At 48.4% G+C, this 16,726-nt stretch overlaps 1 protein-coding gene across 1 annotated transcript in view; it reads right to left on the bottom strand.

The window, feature by feature from the left end:
* Positions 1-2,412: 2,412 nt before the first annotated feature.
* Positions 2,413-16,726, bottom strand: part of LOC137562428 (uncharacterized) — a 21,262-nt gene continuing 6,948 nt past the window's right edge. Inside the window, exons 2-3 of the mRNA XM_068273773.1 lie at positions 5,594-6,501; positions 2,413-2,779 (exon numbers count right to left, since the gene is read on the bottom strand). Of these exons, the coding sequence (XP_068129874.1) occupies positions 2,543-2,779; positions 5,594-6,501 (1,145 nt within the window). The 3' untranslated portion in view covers positions 2,413-2,542. The remainder of the gene's footprint in view (positions 2,780-5,593; positions 6,502-16,726) is intronic.

Here is a 16,726-nt window from a genome sequence, read left to right as displayed (position 1 = left end):
TTCGCCGCGATAGAGAACCCCGGAAGTTCGCCGGGAACCTTTCACCGGTGAACCGTTCTCTAGTGTTATTTGTACTTGCTCTGGCTGTAGGCGGAGAGCAAACACCTACGGTTTGTGTGTGTTTAGTGGTTGTGTGTCTCTCTGTGGCTGGAAGCACACTGCAGTCCGCAGATCGCTTTTTGAATCATTTTCGTTTTTTTTTCTTTTTTAAAAACACCTCAATTTGAATTAAATAATGGCAAAATTGCCACAATCACAATTTTACAAAAAAAAAAATCGCATTTACAGCTATTTTGTTGTGATTTTAATTCATGTCGATGGGAGCGGGTTTTTTTTTTTTTTTAATGAAAACAGTCCAAAAAGCACTCTGCTGTGTCTGTGGTGTTGTACACCTAACTTTTGTACTGTTTTGAGTAGGGGACGTCAGATGAGCTACAGTGACCAGATTTTTCTAGGCTCAACCTGGGATGGGAAATGGGCATGCCCATGACCATGGTGGGAAAAATGGGCGTGCCCATGACCATGGTGGGAAAATGGGTGTGTCCATGACATGGTGTGGGCGGAGCGAACTGTAATGTAACTCGAGGCAGTGGGAAAGAGTTTCCTCCCACAACACTGATAGACAAAGTGACCCTAAAGGTAATTAGGCAATGTTCCCCAAACGCATAAGAAAGCAGTGTTCCCACAATGATGTAGTGAAAATAATTGCAGCAACCGTTGATTTGCAAAAACCGTTACCTCCGACAAATGAAATGCAACTACCGTTACCTCTGACACATGAAATGCAGCAGAAAACGATTACTTAGACTCCGCAAACGGTAAATGAGGCAAACATTACCTCATGCGGCCACAGATTCCCACGGCTGGGACACCTGGCGGCCAAAAGTGGGACTTAACCTGGGACACATTGCAGCCTGGGACAGGGGACCCTGAATCTGGTAAAAACGGGATATCTGGTCAGGGTAGATGAGCGGATGTCACCTCCCTCTTGTACACACCCCTGGGCTGTGCAAGCAGTCCCTTGAGAAAACACTCAGGGTTTGGCATTAAGAGGGAGGAGTTGTCAATCCCATTTCAAAAGCAATTCCCTATGACATCATCTTCCTGTGCCCTACGTACCCGTCCACTGCAAACTCCTGCTTTTAGAGGACTACTATAATATATAGATATATAGAGAGAGAGAGAGTGGAATGATGCTTTAATAAATCCACATAAATACACCAAGGTCTAAAAATAAGCAGTCATCAATCAATATCACATAACACAGAATAATAAAAATATGCGCTTTGTGTGCCGTATAAAATCAAATCAGAGAAATGTCTGGTTTGATAGAGCTTGATAAGCAAAATGATCGGAACATGATTCTGTTTCTTAGAAGTTTCTGAAACAACACTGTAAATCCCACTGTATCAGAGCCTCACCTACTTCTGCTAAGCCACCCTCACATCAACTGGAAACCTTAAAGAAAACCTGAACTGAAAATTTTGTCAAAATAAACATACACACACAGGTCATACTTACCTCCCATATAGTCTACTCCTCAATCTCTTTCTCCTCTCCCGCGTTCTGCTTGTTCACTGTGATCAAGAGAATTTTCCGTCCTCCATTTTGAAAATGGCCATTACCCCATAACAGCTTCCTGGTCAGCACACTGTTAAACTGTAACATCGCCCAGTTGAGCCATAGGGAAACATGGACATTACCGGGCACATCAGTTGTCCACTCAGCTATAACTGAGAGCAACTGATATATTTCAGTTCTGACAAAATGTTGTCAGAACTGGAAGGGATCATTGTAAGAAGAAAATGGTGAGCTTCTGAGAGGAACTGATGGCAAGGTAACTCTGTAATGTTCATTTGAAGTTACCTCATGTGTTCATTTTAAATAATTTTACTCAGTACAGGTTCCCTTTAAAGTGTACCTGTACGGAAAAAAAACTGCCCAATTTTAGATACTTTCCTCAGTAAAGAGAGGCCTCAGGGTAATCCAGAAGCTTCCCTGGTCCCCCTCCAACCCACTTTTTCAGCGTTAGGAGCCCCCTGAACTTTATTGAAAAGTGCTGCACAGTAACACAAAGCGGCTATGTGCTCTTGTACAGATGCGAGTCATCCTGTGTCTGCACAGTGGGCAGCTCTCATTTACGTACAGGAACGTGGATGCAAGCTTTCAGAGGGTTAACGTCGAGAAGCTGTGGTCTGCAGGAGGACATGGGAAGACTCTGGAGGGTCCAGAGGCTTCCCTCTACCGAGATAAGTATCTAACTTCTCTAACTCACAGGTTTGCTTTAATTCAAGCGAGTGCAGGAATGTGGCAACCGTCCAGGCAAAGGACTGATGACTGTCCTAGGGCAAGATGAGAACTGTGCTTCATATAGCCTCTAGAGGACACCACCTCCAAAGAAAAATGGAGACCTTTCTGATGCACTTAATAAACTTTAATAACTAATAATTATGAGAAGCAAATATCCTCTTTGTTGATGTCACACTCTGCAGGGCATCGGGAAATGTTGAGGAACAAGCCTCCATCTTAACTATGAGTCCTTTCATTGACTGTAGAAAGAATTCCTTGTTGTAGGAGAGGCCCTCTGTGCTGGTGATGCTGTGGGACTCTCTTTAGAAGGTAACGCTGGATGTCTTCTTAGGCAGGAGAATATCTGTTTGGCTTGGGAAATCGGACTTTGGCTTTGTTCTGGTGCTGAGCCCCATGCTGGCGCCCAAGTCCTGCTAGTGGTGTTGCATGGATTCCATATACCATATTCGGGTGGTGAGAGGGAGTAGCACTGTGCATAATAAGAGCAAAGTCTGTATGTTGTAATGCAAATTTTCAGTTAATTTGGTAAATGACTCAAAAGAAACCACACATCCTAATAACACTGAGGCTGGAAATACCAAACACAATATACTGACACTGGTGGGAAATGGAATGAGAGTCTCACTAATTCTAAGATGTCTGTGCCTTGAGGTGTAACATGAGCAAGTGGTGACCTCCTCAACCTCCCTTTTTTTTTGGGGGGGGGGGGGGAGTGGCGGCTATGGAAGCTTCATCACTTCTTGTGTACCCACGAGGGAACCTAAACTGAGAGGGATATGGATATTTCCTGTTAAACAATACCAGTTTCCTGGCTGTCCAGCTGATCTCTTTGGCTTCAGTAGTGGCGGAATCACATGTGAAACAAGAAGGCAGCTAATCCAGTCTGACTTCAGTCAGAGCACCTGATCTGCATGCTTGTTGAGGGGCCGTGGCTAAAAGTATTAGAGATTAGTAGGATCAGCAGGAGAGTCAGGCAACTGGTATTTTAAAAGGAAGAATCCATATCCTTCTCAGTTTAGGTTCCCTTTAGGGCAAAGTTCCATTGTCCTATGTACCCCCAGAATTCAAGGGTTGACTATACAAGTATCCACAAATGGTGCTTGCAGCATATGCAGTAGTATAGGATGCATATGCTGCATGGACACCCCTGACCATAACATAACACGCACCTAGGTTTAGAGATATAGAAATATATACTAAACCTGGTGCATCCATGGTGAAGGGGCATATTGTGGATTATGCCCCCTTTGTACCCACTTGTACCTCTCGTATCTCCCTGTGTCCTCATCTATACCCCCCCCCCCCCCCCCGTGTCCTCCATTTGTCCCCCTGTGTCCTTCTCTGCATGGGCACAGTACAGGGAGTCTCTGACATTGCGGCGGGTTGGAGTAACGTATTGTCCCCCACTTTTGGGGGACAAAAAGTGAGTCTTATAGTCCAAAAAATACAGTACTTCTATTTAGTGTCCAGTCTTCTGTGTAAGCAGATCAGTGTTCCCCAAATAGAGATGTCGCGAACCTCCGATTTTCGGTTCGTGAACCCTGTTCGCGAACCTCCTCGAAAGGTTCGGTTCGCGAAAAAGTTTGCGAACCGCAATAGACTTCAATGGGGAGGCGAACTTTGAAAAATAGAAAAAATTCTCCTGGCTAGAAAAATGATAGAAAACATGTTTCAAGAGCTCTAATACCTGGAGGCACACCTGATTGAGTGAAACATGATGGGAGGAGGGAGGAGGGAATAGGGAGGAGGGAATAGGTAGAAGGGGAGAAGGGAGGTGGGAGGAGGGAGGTGGGGACCCACAAGAGGCTAATTAAAATCTCCCTAGCAGAGTGTGTAGCAGCTGTCTCATAACTAATTAGTGTAGGCAGACAACTGAGTCAAATGGTATAAGGACCTTGCTTGGAGGAGGGAGGGTGGGCGGGTCTCCAGCAGTGAGAGACGTGTGTTTGGCAATAATATGTCTGCTGACAGTGATATGGAGGCTCAAAGTCTTGCTCAATAGAGCATTATGGGGCGAATCGAACTTCCGCAAAAGTTCGCCTGATGCAGGCGAACGCGAACCCCCAAAGTTCGCCTGGAACCGTTCGCAGGCGAACCGTTCGCGACATCTCTATCCCCAAACCCATAAATAAGTCCTTCCAATATAGCATGCTTAGCAAATATTCGCGCAGGTAGTTCCACTAGCGTCTCAACAAGTTCCACTTGTTGAGACGCTAATTAAACAGTCGACTATGTGAAGCCAATCGTGCCCTGTTGGTGGGACTTGATCCAAGTGAGGTGCATATATTAGGAGGCAATCATTTATCAGTCCTGGAGCTGTGATTTCACGCCATTCTTTTCAAGCATCCCAACATCCAATGGGGGCCCAGTGATTAGCAGCTGAAATGCTTTAGTTGGAGAATTCACTAATGGTGGAGGAACAGACAGAGCTTGGCAGTCAGAGCTGAAGTCCAGAGGTGGTGTCAAATGTACAAATGTTGTTTAGATAGCCAGCAGGGCCCCCTCCTCCCCTATAGATAACCATATGTTACCCCCTTCCCCCTTTTAGATAGCCTGAGGTGTTCCCCTTTAGATAGCCAGAAGTGCCACCCCCCCCCCCTCCCCTCTAGATAGTCAATGCCCCCTCCCCCTATAGATAGCCAGATGTGCACCACTTTTACTGCTGCTGGTAACGCTTCTGCACTCCTCTGCAGAGGGAGGCAGAGAAGCAGGGGCACTTCAGGCAACCAGTAAGCCACCTCTCACATACGCGGGGTAGCAGCGGCTGTCCTGAGCGCACTCAGTGTTGCGTCCAGGGACATATGTCCCCCCTTGCTCCACCATAGCTACACCTCTGCTGAAATCAAGACTCATTGCTGTGTGTTTCCAAGAACTGGGAGAAGAGGGCTACAAATTAAGTTATTCTTTAAAAACTACTTTTTTGTAAATGACTCATTTATATAGGGTGCTGTGATGTTATGGATTGAGAGTGATTGCACCTGCATCCAGATAGACTGCAAACTGCATGAAAAATGGCTTCTACACTGAGGCCTACTTAGCCTGATAGGTAACCATCTGTGCTCTCTGTACCAATCAGAATGTGGATGACTGCCTCGCACACAATTTTGGGATTACCCCGTGCATGTCAAGGTATAGCTTCATTATTCCTACATCCAGTCCCACAATGCCTTTTGATAAACAATATCTGAAATCTTGATGAATTTAGTGCAGTATATACACTTTAAGACTGCATATGTGACTGCAAGACTGCATAAGTGTATGTCTGGCTGATTATCCTACTTACCCATAAGCTGTACATGTATCTGGTGAAGGTGACATTGGGTAACTTCCAGAGAAAGCCCTTGAAGGTGACATCATGTATCCTGCAGATATAGTAAGTGAAGGTGACATCATGTATCCTGCAGATATAGTAAGTGAAGGTGACATCATGTATCCTGCAGATATAGCAAGTGAAGGTGACATCATGTAGCCTGTGGATGTAGACAGTGAAGGTAACATCATGTAGCCTGTGGATGTAGACAGTGAAGGTGACATCATGTAGCCTGTGGATATAGCCAGTGAAGGTGACATCATGAAGCCTGTGGATATAGCCAGTGAAGGTGACATCATGAAGCCTGTGGATATAGCCAGTGAAGGTGACATCATGAAGCCTGTGGATATAGCCAGTGAAGGTGACATCATGAAGCCTGTGGATATAGCCAGTGAAGGTGGCATCATGTAGCCTGTGCACTTGGCCAGTGAAGGTGGAGCTGGGTAAGATGCAGAGGCTGTCTTGGAAGGTGACATCATGTTGGCTGTGGAAATAGCCAGTGAAGGTGGCATCATGTTGGCTGTGGATGTAGACTGTGAAGGTGGCATCATGTTGGCTGTGGATGTAGACCGTGAAGGTGGCATCATGTTGGCTGTGGACGTAGCCAGTGAAGGTGGCATGTTGGCTGTGGACGTAGACTGTGAAGGTGGCATCATGTTGGCTGTGGGTGTAGCCAGTGAAGGTGGCATCATGTTGGCTGTGGACGTAGCCAGTGAAGGTGGCATCATGTTGGCTGTGGACGTAGACTGTGAAGGTGGTATCATGTTGGCTGTGGACGTAGACCGCAAAGGTGGCATCATGTTGGCTGTGGCCGTAGACTGTGAAGGTGGAGCTGGGTAAGATGCAGAGGCTGCCAGTGAAGTTAGGGCAAGGATTGGCTGCTTAGGGGTCATGCCATTCACTTGCATCGTTGCAGTATGGGATGCTGTTTGTAGGCTGGTGGTACAGACGGCGTCAGATTCTTCACCTGTGACAACAAGAATATGGAGTAAGACCTAAATCTATTACATTGATGAATAGGTGTTTATGTGATATGTGCTGTGAGTGATTGGTGCAGGAGTAGTGATGATGGTCATTGGTCATGTCTAGGAGAAAGGAGAAGTCTTGTGATCAGGAAGGAACTTATCCTCCTCATCTGCCAACAGGAAATGGCAATTTCAACTTTCCTCCATTTAGCAATCCATAGCTTATCTCTTAGCATAGCAGAAACTCTGGGAAGCCCTTGCCCCCTTGGGACTGTGGGACCACCTAGCTAGGGGTTAGCCCTCATTTGCAATTTCCCTTTTCTCCTTCAACTCAATTGTGCGCACACACACAAAAAAGCAAACCAATTTCTGCTCTGCAAAGGAGTGCCAGTAGCTGCTACAACCAGGGCCAGATTTCTACTTTTTACTGCCCTAGGCCAACTGTCAAACACAGGAAGTGACATCACTGCTCACTTCCTGTGTTTGAAGTACATGGCACCGTTACCACACACTGCTCTCCTCTCTTGTTACTGCGGTCTGAGTATGCAGGGAGGCTAGCAAAATCAGCAGAAAAAGAACTAGGGGGGGACAACCTGCAGAGACCCAGGCAAATGTGTATGGGAATAAACAGGCAGAGCTGATGTTTCTGATATCGGGCGGGTGACAGCGATGGTAAGTAATACAGAACACTAGTACCACAGCAGTACCCTAGGCACTAGCCTATGTGGCCTTGCCACAAATCCAGCCCTGACTGCAACTGGAATATTCACGGTCGCTGCTGGCAGTTGGAGATGAACACAGTTACTAGTCACGGGGTGTGGTCTTCCTTAAAGAGACCACTGCACCGTACAGTTGGAGATGAACACAGAGTTATCAAGGGGACAGTCACGGGGTGTAGTCTTCCTTAAAGAGACCACTGCACCCTAATATGAAAATGCTGCTAATAAAAGTTGTAGCTATCTCAATATTTACAGAAAATGTGATTGACATTCACATGTCTTTACACAAAGGGGGGAAAAAGAGGAGCATTTTCTTTGGCTTTGATCTCTCTGGCACTTTATTCGGCCTGAGGAAGTGGACTGAGGCCCACGAAATGCGATGCCAAGTGCATATTAAAGTTTGTTGTTTTCCATTTGAATTTGTCATCCTTGAGGTAAGCCACCTCATTTCTTTGATTTTTAAAGAGAAACTCCGACCAAGAATTGAACTTTATCCCAATCAGTAGCTGATACCCCCTTTTACATGAGAAATCTATTCCTTTTCACAAACAGACCATCAGGGGGCGCTGTATGACTGATATTGTGGTGAAACCCCTCCTACAAGAAGCTCTGAGTACCATGGTACTTCTGGCAGTTTCCTGTCTGTGAACCTTGTTGCATTGTTGGAAATAGCTGTTTACAGCTGTTTCCAACTGCTAAAAAAGCAAGCAGCAGCTACATCACCTGCCAACAGTAAAAATGTCACCATGTGATAAATGTCAGAATGTGAATCAGGGAGTCAAAAGATTTTACAATGGGAAACACTGACTAAATCATTTATACATAATTGTAAAAATGAAGCACTTTTTTATTACATTATTTTCACTGGAGTTCCTCTTTAACTGTTTTTAAAGCAGTTTTCATACCCTGTGCGCCTCATTTCCCCCCTCTGTGTCACCTACCATCCCTCGGGAGGGGTATTCTAATTGGTCAGGTGGCTGTTATCACCCCCACAACCATCTAGAACAGGGGAATCAAACTCATATCATATACAAAGTGGGCCTATGTAAAAATTTAGCTCTGGGACCAAGTCGCGGGCCAACCTCAATGTCTAGTGGCCACCTCTCTCCTTTATAAAATTACCTGGTATCTAATAGCCCCACTCCATTCCCTATACAGTTCCTGGTGCCTAGTGCCCCCTCCTTCCCCTATACGGTTCCCTGGTGTCTAGTGGCCGTCCTCCTTCAGCTATACAGTTCCTTGGTGTTTAGTGGTTCTCCCTCCCCCCCCTATAGAATTTTCTGATGTTTAGTGGTCCTCCTTCCCCATACAGTTCCCTGGTGTCTGGTGGCCCCCTCCCTCTCCCATACAGTTCCTTGTACTTTAACCCTTCCTGTTTGGCTTCCCTGGGGATCTAGGGCTTACCCTCCAACATAGCTTCTCTGGTGGTCCTAAGTGGGCCAAACATGATAAAAAGTGGGGAAACCACCTAAGGGCCAAATCTGATGGCTCTAAGGGCCAGATTTAGCCCACGGGCCGGAGTTTGACATGTACGATCTAGAACTTTTTGTACCAAGAGAGTGACCGCAACCAGTTTGACTGGACAGCCGAGTGGAGTCAGGTTTGTGTCTTTCCATCTGTCTACAGTCAGGGCCGGGCCGAGGCATAGGCTGGAGAGGCTCCAGCCTCAGGGCGCAGTGTAGGAGGGGACGCACAATTCATTCAGCTGTCATTCCTAATTGTGTATGAAGCAGAAAGAAATAAGAAAAGGGGATACATAGCAGTGACTGCAAGCCAGATAACTAGATATTAAAGAGGATCTGTAACGTCAAAAGATCCCCTGGGGGGTACTCACCTCGGGTGGGGGAAGCCTCCGGATCCTAATGAGGCTTCCCACGCCGTCCTCCGTCCCTCAGGGGTCTCGCTGCAGCCCTCCGTGAAAGATGACGTCAATATTTACCTTCCTGGCTCCTGCGCAGGCGCTCTGACGGCTGTCGGCTCCGAACTACACGGAAATACCCGTTCGCCGTCTGGTCTGCTCTACTGCGCAGGCGCAAGTTTCCGGTGCCTGCGCAGTAGAGCGGACCTGACTGAGATCGGGTATTTCTGTGTAGTTCGGAGCCGAAAGCAGCCACAGCGCCCCCGCTGGAGCCAGCAAAGGTAAATATTGAACTGACAGTCGGGTCTGTCGCCGGCTGTTCAGAGGGCTGCAGCGAGACCCCCGTGGGACAGAGGACGGCGTGGGAAGCCTCATTAGGATCCGGAGGCTTCCCCCACCCGAGGTGAGTACCCCCCAGGGGATGTTTTTAATGTTACAGAGTCTCTTTAAGGTGTTGGGGAGGTTGTGGGCCCTGTGGCCCTCTTAGTCTAATAGCAATCAGTGTGTGATGGCTGGGGTGGGAGGGATGGAGGGGCGCACTTTGGTGTCTTAGCCTTGGGTGCTGGAGGACCTTGTCCCAGCTCTGTCTACAGTGGTTGGTTGCCCCCCTGCATTGTTGTGAGTGACTAACTGCACCATCGGTGCTCCTGTTGTCTCTCTGTTTTTTGTTTCCTTCCAGGGTGTTTTCTGTTCACCCCACCCGCATTCTTTTACAGTTTGTGACTGGAGGATTTAGGCAGTGTATTTCATAAAATCAGTTTTGTTGTTGTTGTGTTTTGTTTACATTACTTTACCAGATTGGCAATAACCAAAACACTGGAAAGTAAGATCCCGCCCACCTCACAAGACCAGCTTTATGTTGTATACCGACATTTTTTTTTTCATTGTGATTTATATTAAACCTACTATATTTGGTTACCCTGCCCCTTTAATAAGTCATCACATGGAAATATTCTACAATAATGGATGAAGTTCAGTAAATAAACATAATACACACTCTAGTATATTAATGTAACCGTCACAAAGGCTACATGAAAGATAACCTGTCATTAAACGCTTCCGACCAATGAGATGATTTATTGTATTTAGGACTATTGTCTTGTTCCGTTAAATAAATACATAAATATGTGTCTCATTAGAGAGCGATGAGTCCAGTACGGGTCTTATTATTAGCCTGTGATTTATGGCTTGTGTCCTTCAGATAAACAGACGGAGTCCTATAAATGTATATTACTGGCCGAGTACCATAATGGGGCTTTATATAAACATAGCGAATTACGCGTGAACTTTTCCCTAATAGAAATAGCCGACTGTTAGCTGTAAATGATAATCTAATTACTGCTCAGGTCAGAAGCATGGGGCGAACCAAACCAAGGGGAAGAGAGGTCTACAGAACCAGGTACATGTAAGCAACAAATGCCAGACAGCATGGGGGCGTCGCCCATAGCAACCAATCAGATTTCATCTCGGATTTGCATTGAGAAAACAGGCAGCAGGGGTGTAACTAGGAGGGGGAAGTCCCTGCAACCACAGGGGACCCCAGAGCTGTGGGGGGTCCCCAACTACTAACCCTCTCCTCCTCTGATACAGGGGACAATACCTCAGATCAGGTGTTTTGTGGCTACCCTTGTTATGGGTGGGAAGAATATGATGGCCACACTTGTCTTATGACTCTTGTAAGATGGGCCCCCAGGCTGTGAGGGTCACCAAGGGAAGGGGTGGGAACATGGGGGGTGATGATTTGTAGCTATTCCACTGACAGGCAGTCTGATTGGTCTCTCCACTCCGATGTGTGTATCACTTATGTGTAGATAGTGTGCTCATTAGTTTGGCCTCTTGGCCTAGACGTTGTCGTACCTTCCTGTTACCTGGTTGCCATGGCAATGCTGAAAAGGCCACACAGATAAAACGCTGTCCTTTAGAATCCAAAATCCAGTCTTATTTCGACTGAATTTGGATGAACCAGAACGCCGCTCAGATATGTGTAACCCGTCCCCACATAACTAACTGCCGATTTGGCTGTTAGCAACTAACTGCCTGATCTCTTACTGGCTATTAGCTGCCTGTGGGTTTTCTGGTACCGCCTCCAGTTCTCTCTGGTTGGATTAGCTGATCGTTATCCAGACCGGAGTGCCTATTGTGGAGAAATCACCATTATATAGGCGAAGAAATTATCTGGCCTGGCGGGCAGTCTGCAGTCTTTTTTTTTTTTTTTTCAAATCCCAAGTGCTTAGAAAAGGCTGCTAGTGGGTTTGAGACCTGAGTATTCCCCAACAGAAAGTAGCAGACTATAGGGTAGACTACAGGGCAGCATTGCATTAGTCAGCACCTAAATTCTTGTGGGGAGTGACTGGGAAGAATAGGCAAAAGTACTCAGTGTTTTACAGTCTGCTTAACGGTGGCCACACACGATAAAGTAAAATGCTCCGATTTAACGGCAATTCAATAAAGATCAGATTTACAGATAAATTGAAAGCTATTTTGTTTATTTGAGCAAGGAGTCCAATCGGATTTCCCGTTTTTTTTTTATTTAATAAAAGTTAACTGGTAAAAGGTAACTGACAAGAAGCTGTGGCTGCAGTGGGTAAGTGGCAGGAGGCTGTAGCTGCAGTGGGTAAGTGGCAGGAGGCTGTGGCTGCGGTGGGTAACTGGCAGGAAGCAGTGGCTGCGGTGGGTAAGTGGCAGGAGGCTGTGGCTGCGGTGGGTAAGGGGCAGGAGGCTGTGGCTGCAGTGGGTAAGGGGCAGGAGGCTGTGGCTGCGGTGGGTAAGGGGCAGGAGGCTGTGGCTGCGGTGGGCAAGTGGCAGGAGGCTGTGGCTGTAGTGGGCAAGTGGCAGGAGGCTGTGGCTGCAGTGGGCAAGTGGCGGGATGCTGTGGCTGCAGTGGGTAAGGGGCAGGAGGCTGTGGCTGCAGTGGGCAAGTGGCGGGATGCTGTGGCTGCGGTGGGCAAGTGGCAGGAGGCTGTGGCTGCGGTGGGCAAGTGGCAGGAGGCTGTGGCGGGTAAGGGGCAGGAGGCTGTGGCTGAGGTGGGTAAGGGGCAGGAGGCTGTGGCTGCAGTGGGCAAGTGGCAGGAGGCTGTGGCTGCGGTGGGCAAGTGGCAGGAGGCTGTGGCTGAGGTGGGTAAGTGGCAGGAGGCTGTGGCTGCGGTGGGCAAGTGGCAGGAGGCCGTGGCTGCAGTGGGTAAGTGGCAGGAGGCTGTGGCTGCGGTGGGTAACTGGCAGGAGGCTGTGGCTGCGGTGGGTAAGTAACAGGAGGCTGTGGCTGAGGTGGGTAAGGGGCAGGAGGCTGTGGCTGAGGTGGGTAAGGGGCAGGAGGCTGTGGCTGAGGTGGGTAAGGGGCAGGAGGCTGCGGTGGGTAAGGGGCAGGAGGCTGTGGCTGCGGTGGGTAAGGGGCAGGAGGCTGTGGCTGCGGTGGGTAAGGGGCAGGAGGCTGTGGCTGCAGTGGGTAACTGGCAGGAAGCAGTGGCTGCGGTGGGTAAGGGGCAGGAGGCTGTGGCTGCGGTGGGTAAGGGGCAGGAGGCTGTGGCTGCAGTGGGTAAGGGGCAGGAGGCTGTGGCTGCAGTGGGTAAGGGGCAGGAGGCCGTGGCTGCGGTGGGTAAGGGGCAGGAGGCTGTGGCTGCAGTGGGTAACTGGCAGGAAGCTGTGGCTGCGGTGGGTAAGGGGCAGGAGGCTGTGGCTGCAGTGGGTAAGGGGCAGGAGGCTGTGGCTGCAGTGGGTAAGGGGCAGGAGGCTGTGGCTGCAGTGGGTAGGTGACAGGCGGCTGCAGTGGGTAAGGGGCAGGAGGCTGTGACTGAGGTGGGTAAGGGGCAGGAGGCTGTGGCTGCAGTGGGTAAGGGGCAGGAGGCTGTGGCTGCAGTGGGTAAGGGGCAGGAGGCTGTGGCTGCAGTGGGTAGGTGACAGGCGGCTGCAGTGGGTAAGTGGCAGGAGGCTGTGGCTGCAGTTTCACAAAAACTGGACAAGACTGGGGCAAGTAGAATTTAAGCTAGTTGATAAAATTCAAGGATTCTGAAACCTTTCATTAATATCAGGGGCGTCGCTAGCCCTGTTTTAGGGGGGCACGTGCCCCCAATCTGTCCTGGGGTGCCACGGATCTCCGCCCGGCCGCCCCCTCTGTCAAGACTCAGCGGCTCCCTCCAGCCGCCGCGTCACTGACAGTCTCAGACCTCAGGATCAGGCGGCGAGCCGGCGACCAATCGTGCGGGCGCTAGGACCCAGCGCCTGCACTGATATGCGGAAGTGACATCACTTCCGCATATCGAGCGGGTGCGTCCAGCGCCAGCTCGTACATCTGGTCGGGTCGCCGCTGATCCTGAGGTCTGCTGAGAGGTAGGGGGGGGGGGGGGAGCGGCGGCGGCTAGAGGGGGGGGCCTCCCTGTCACTCACTCACTCACTCCCTAAAGGAGCTCCCTGGCACGCACTCACTCCCTAAAGGGGCTTCCTGTCACTCACTCCCTAAAGGGGCTCCCCTGGCACTCACTCACTCCCTAAAGGTGCTCCCTGGCACTCACTCACTCACTCCCTAAAGGGGCTCCCTGTCACTCACTCACTCCCTAAAGGGGCTCCCTGGCACTCACTCACTCCCTAAAGGGGCTCCCTGGCACTCACTCACTCCCTAAAGGGGCTCCCTGTCACTCACTCACTCCCTAAAGGGGCTCCCTGGCACGCACTCACTCCCTAAAGGGGCTCCCTGGCACGCACTCACTCCCTAAAGGGGCTCCCTGTCACTCACTCACTCACTCCCTAAAGGGGCTCCCTGTCACTCACTCCCTAAAGGGGCTCCCTGTCACTCACTCACTCCCTAAAGGGGCTCCCCTGGCACTCACTCACTCACTCACTCCCTAAAGGGGCTTCCTGGCACTCACTCACTCCCTAAAGGGGCTCCCTGGCACTCACTCACTCCCTAAAGGGGCTCCCTGTCACTCACTCACTCCCTAAAGGGGCTCCCTGTCACTCACTCACTCCCTAAAGGGGCTCCCTGTCACTCACTCACTGCCTAAAGGGGCTCCCTGTCACTCACTCACTCCCTAAAGGGCCTCCCTGTCACTCAATCACTCCCTAAAGGGGCTCTCTGGCACGCACTCACTCCCTAAAGGGCCTCTCTGTCACTCACTCCCTAAAGGGGCTCCCTGGCACGCACTCACTCACTAAAGGGGCTCCCTGTCACTCACTCACTCCCTAAAGGGGCTCCCTGTCACTCACTCGCTGCCTAAAGGGGCTCCCTGTCACTCACTCACTACCTAAAGGTGCTCCCTGTCACTCACTATCAGGGTCCCTGTCACTCACTACCTAACTGGAGGCGCCTGTCACTCACTAGCTAACCTGGGGGTCCCTGTCACTCACTACCTAACTTGGGGGGCTACCATATTAAGGGGGCATTCTGCCTATTTATGTGAAATGCTGTCTATTTATGTGCCTCATGACTGCTGAATTTGTCTTGTTGGGGGGCCTCATGATTGCTGAATTTGTCTTGTTGGGGGCCTCATGATTTGTTGGGGGCCTCATGATTGCTGAATTTGTCTTGTTGGGGGCCTCATGATTTGTTGGGGGCCTCATGATTGCTGAATTTGTCTTGTTGGGGGCCTCATGATTTGTTGGGGGCCTCATGATTGCTGAATTTGTCTTGTTGGGGGCCTCATTTGTTGGAGGCCTCATGATTGCTGAATTTGTCTTGTTGGGGGTCACATGATTGCTAACTGCGAGACTATGGGAAAAGCTGAATCCTTATCATATGAGACAATAGCATTAAACCTACTTTTTTAGCGTTTTAAAACAGAAAATAAAACTGGGAGGTTCTAAAAAATTGAATACATTTTTCAGGAGTAGGATGGATGAAATTGTTTATCTTCACAGTTTATTTTCAACTTGGATTTTCCATAATGTTCATGTATGTGTTAAAACGTTTGTACAGTATTTAGTTTAAATTGCTGTTGCCACTTTGCGATAGATAAGTGACTTTTGAGTTGCAGTTTGGGCACTCGGCCTCCAAAAGGTTCGCCACCACTGTCCTAATCTGATGTCCCACCATTGCTAGGTTCATGTAAATTTGTCTCCACCCGTTACCACACCTATATTCTGGTCCATGGCGTACGTTAAAAAAGGGCGCCGGGAAAAAAGGGCGCAGGGTTTTAAAAGATAATCATGAATAACGTTTAAAAAAAAATTGTGTTATATTTCGTTTAAAAATAATGTTTTAAAAAGTTATAAATCATTAAATAATGTGTATAAAATCGGCAATTTTAAAAACGTTAATCTTCCCTGTTTAAAAATTGAAATTTATAATAACGTTTTATAAAACATTAATAAGAATATTACTAAAGCTATACCTAACCCTACTCTCACACAGAACCCTCCCTGTACCTATCCCTAACCCCTAGACCCCCCTGTTGGTGCCTAACCCTAAGACCCCCCTGTTGGTGCCTAAACCTAAGACCCCCCTGGTGGTGCCTAACCCTAAGACCCCCCTGTTGGTGCCTAAACCTAAGACCCCCCTGGTGGTGCCTAACCCTAAGACCCCCCTGGTGGTGCCTAACCCTAAGACCCCCCTGGTGGTGCCTAACCCTAAGACCCCCCTGTTGGTGCCTAACCCTAAGACCCCCCTGTTGGTGCCTAAACCTAAGACCCCCCTGTTGGTGCCTAAACCTAAGACCCCCCTGTTGGTGCCTAAACCTAAGACCCCCCTGTTGGTGCCTAAACCTAAGACCCCCCTGGTGGTGCCTAAACCTAAGACCCCCCTGTGATAAGCATTAATAACGTTTTAAAAAAATATGGTGCGGTTTTTCGTTTAAAAATGTAAAAAAAAAAAAAAATAAATAAATAAAAAAATATTGTACGGTTTTTCGTTTAAAAGTAATGTTTTAAAAAATATTGTACTGTTTTTCGTTTAAAAATAATGTTTTAAAAATTATAAATCATTAAATAATGTGTAATCATGAGAAACAGTTATAAAACATTAAAAGTCTCCGGGCGCCGCTTTTAAAACGTTATTTTTCTCCGGCGCCCTTTTTTCCTGCTGGGCGCCGATTAAACGATATTTATTATGGGAGTGAATGGCGGCGCCCTTTTTGTCCACCTGCCTCATGCGCCCAAATTTCCTGCTTCCGGTCCATGGCCCACCAATTTTTTGGTGCGGCGCGATAATCACGCCGCACAACGTGATCGTCATATTTTTGGCACGCTAGCTGCAGTGTGCTGAATTCTGCTGCCTACAGTATGTACAGTATACGCTGTTCTCTAGTGCTTGCACTGTGTGCTGATTTACCTCCAGTGTGTACAGTGTAAGGTGTTACTCTGTGCCTTTATTGATTGTAAACCAGCTGTATTGTATGCTGATCCCTGCTACTTTCAGTATGTACAGTATTAGCTGTAAAGCCTGGTACACACATACAATTTTGATTAGCCAATTTTAGCTCTGTTCATAAAATTCATTGTCTGTTGGCCCACTTACTGCACGGGGGTGGGAAAATTGGGGGTCAGTGATTGACCAATCAAAATTGTATGTGTGTATACATCTTTGATCTATGCCTATACTGATTGTAAATGATCTAAATAAAGGACAGGGGGCTCCGTC

Source organism: Hyperolius riggenbachi, chromosome 3 (genome assembly GCF_040937935.1).
Source record: "Hyperolius riggenbachi isolate aHypRig1 chromosome 3, aHypRig1.pri, whole genome shotgun sequence".
In the NCBI taxonomy this organism is placed as follows: Eukaryota; Metazoa; Chordata; class Amphibia; order Anura; family Hyperoliidae; genus Hyperolius; species Hyperolius riggenbachi.
This window is presented reverse-complemented; position numbering and strand designations above follow the sequence as displayed.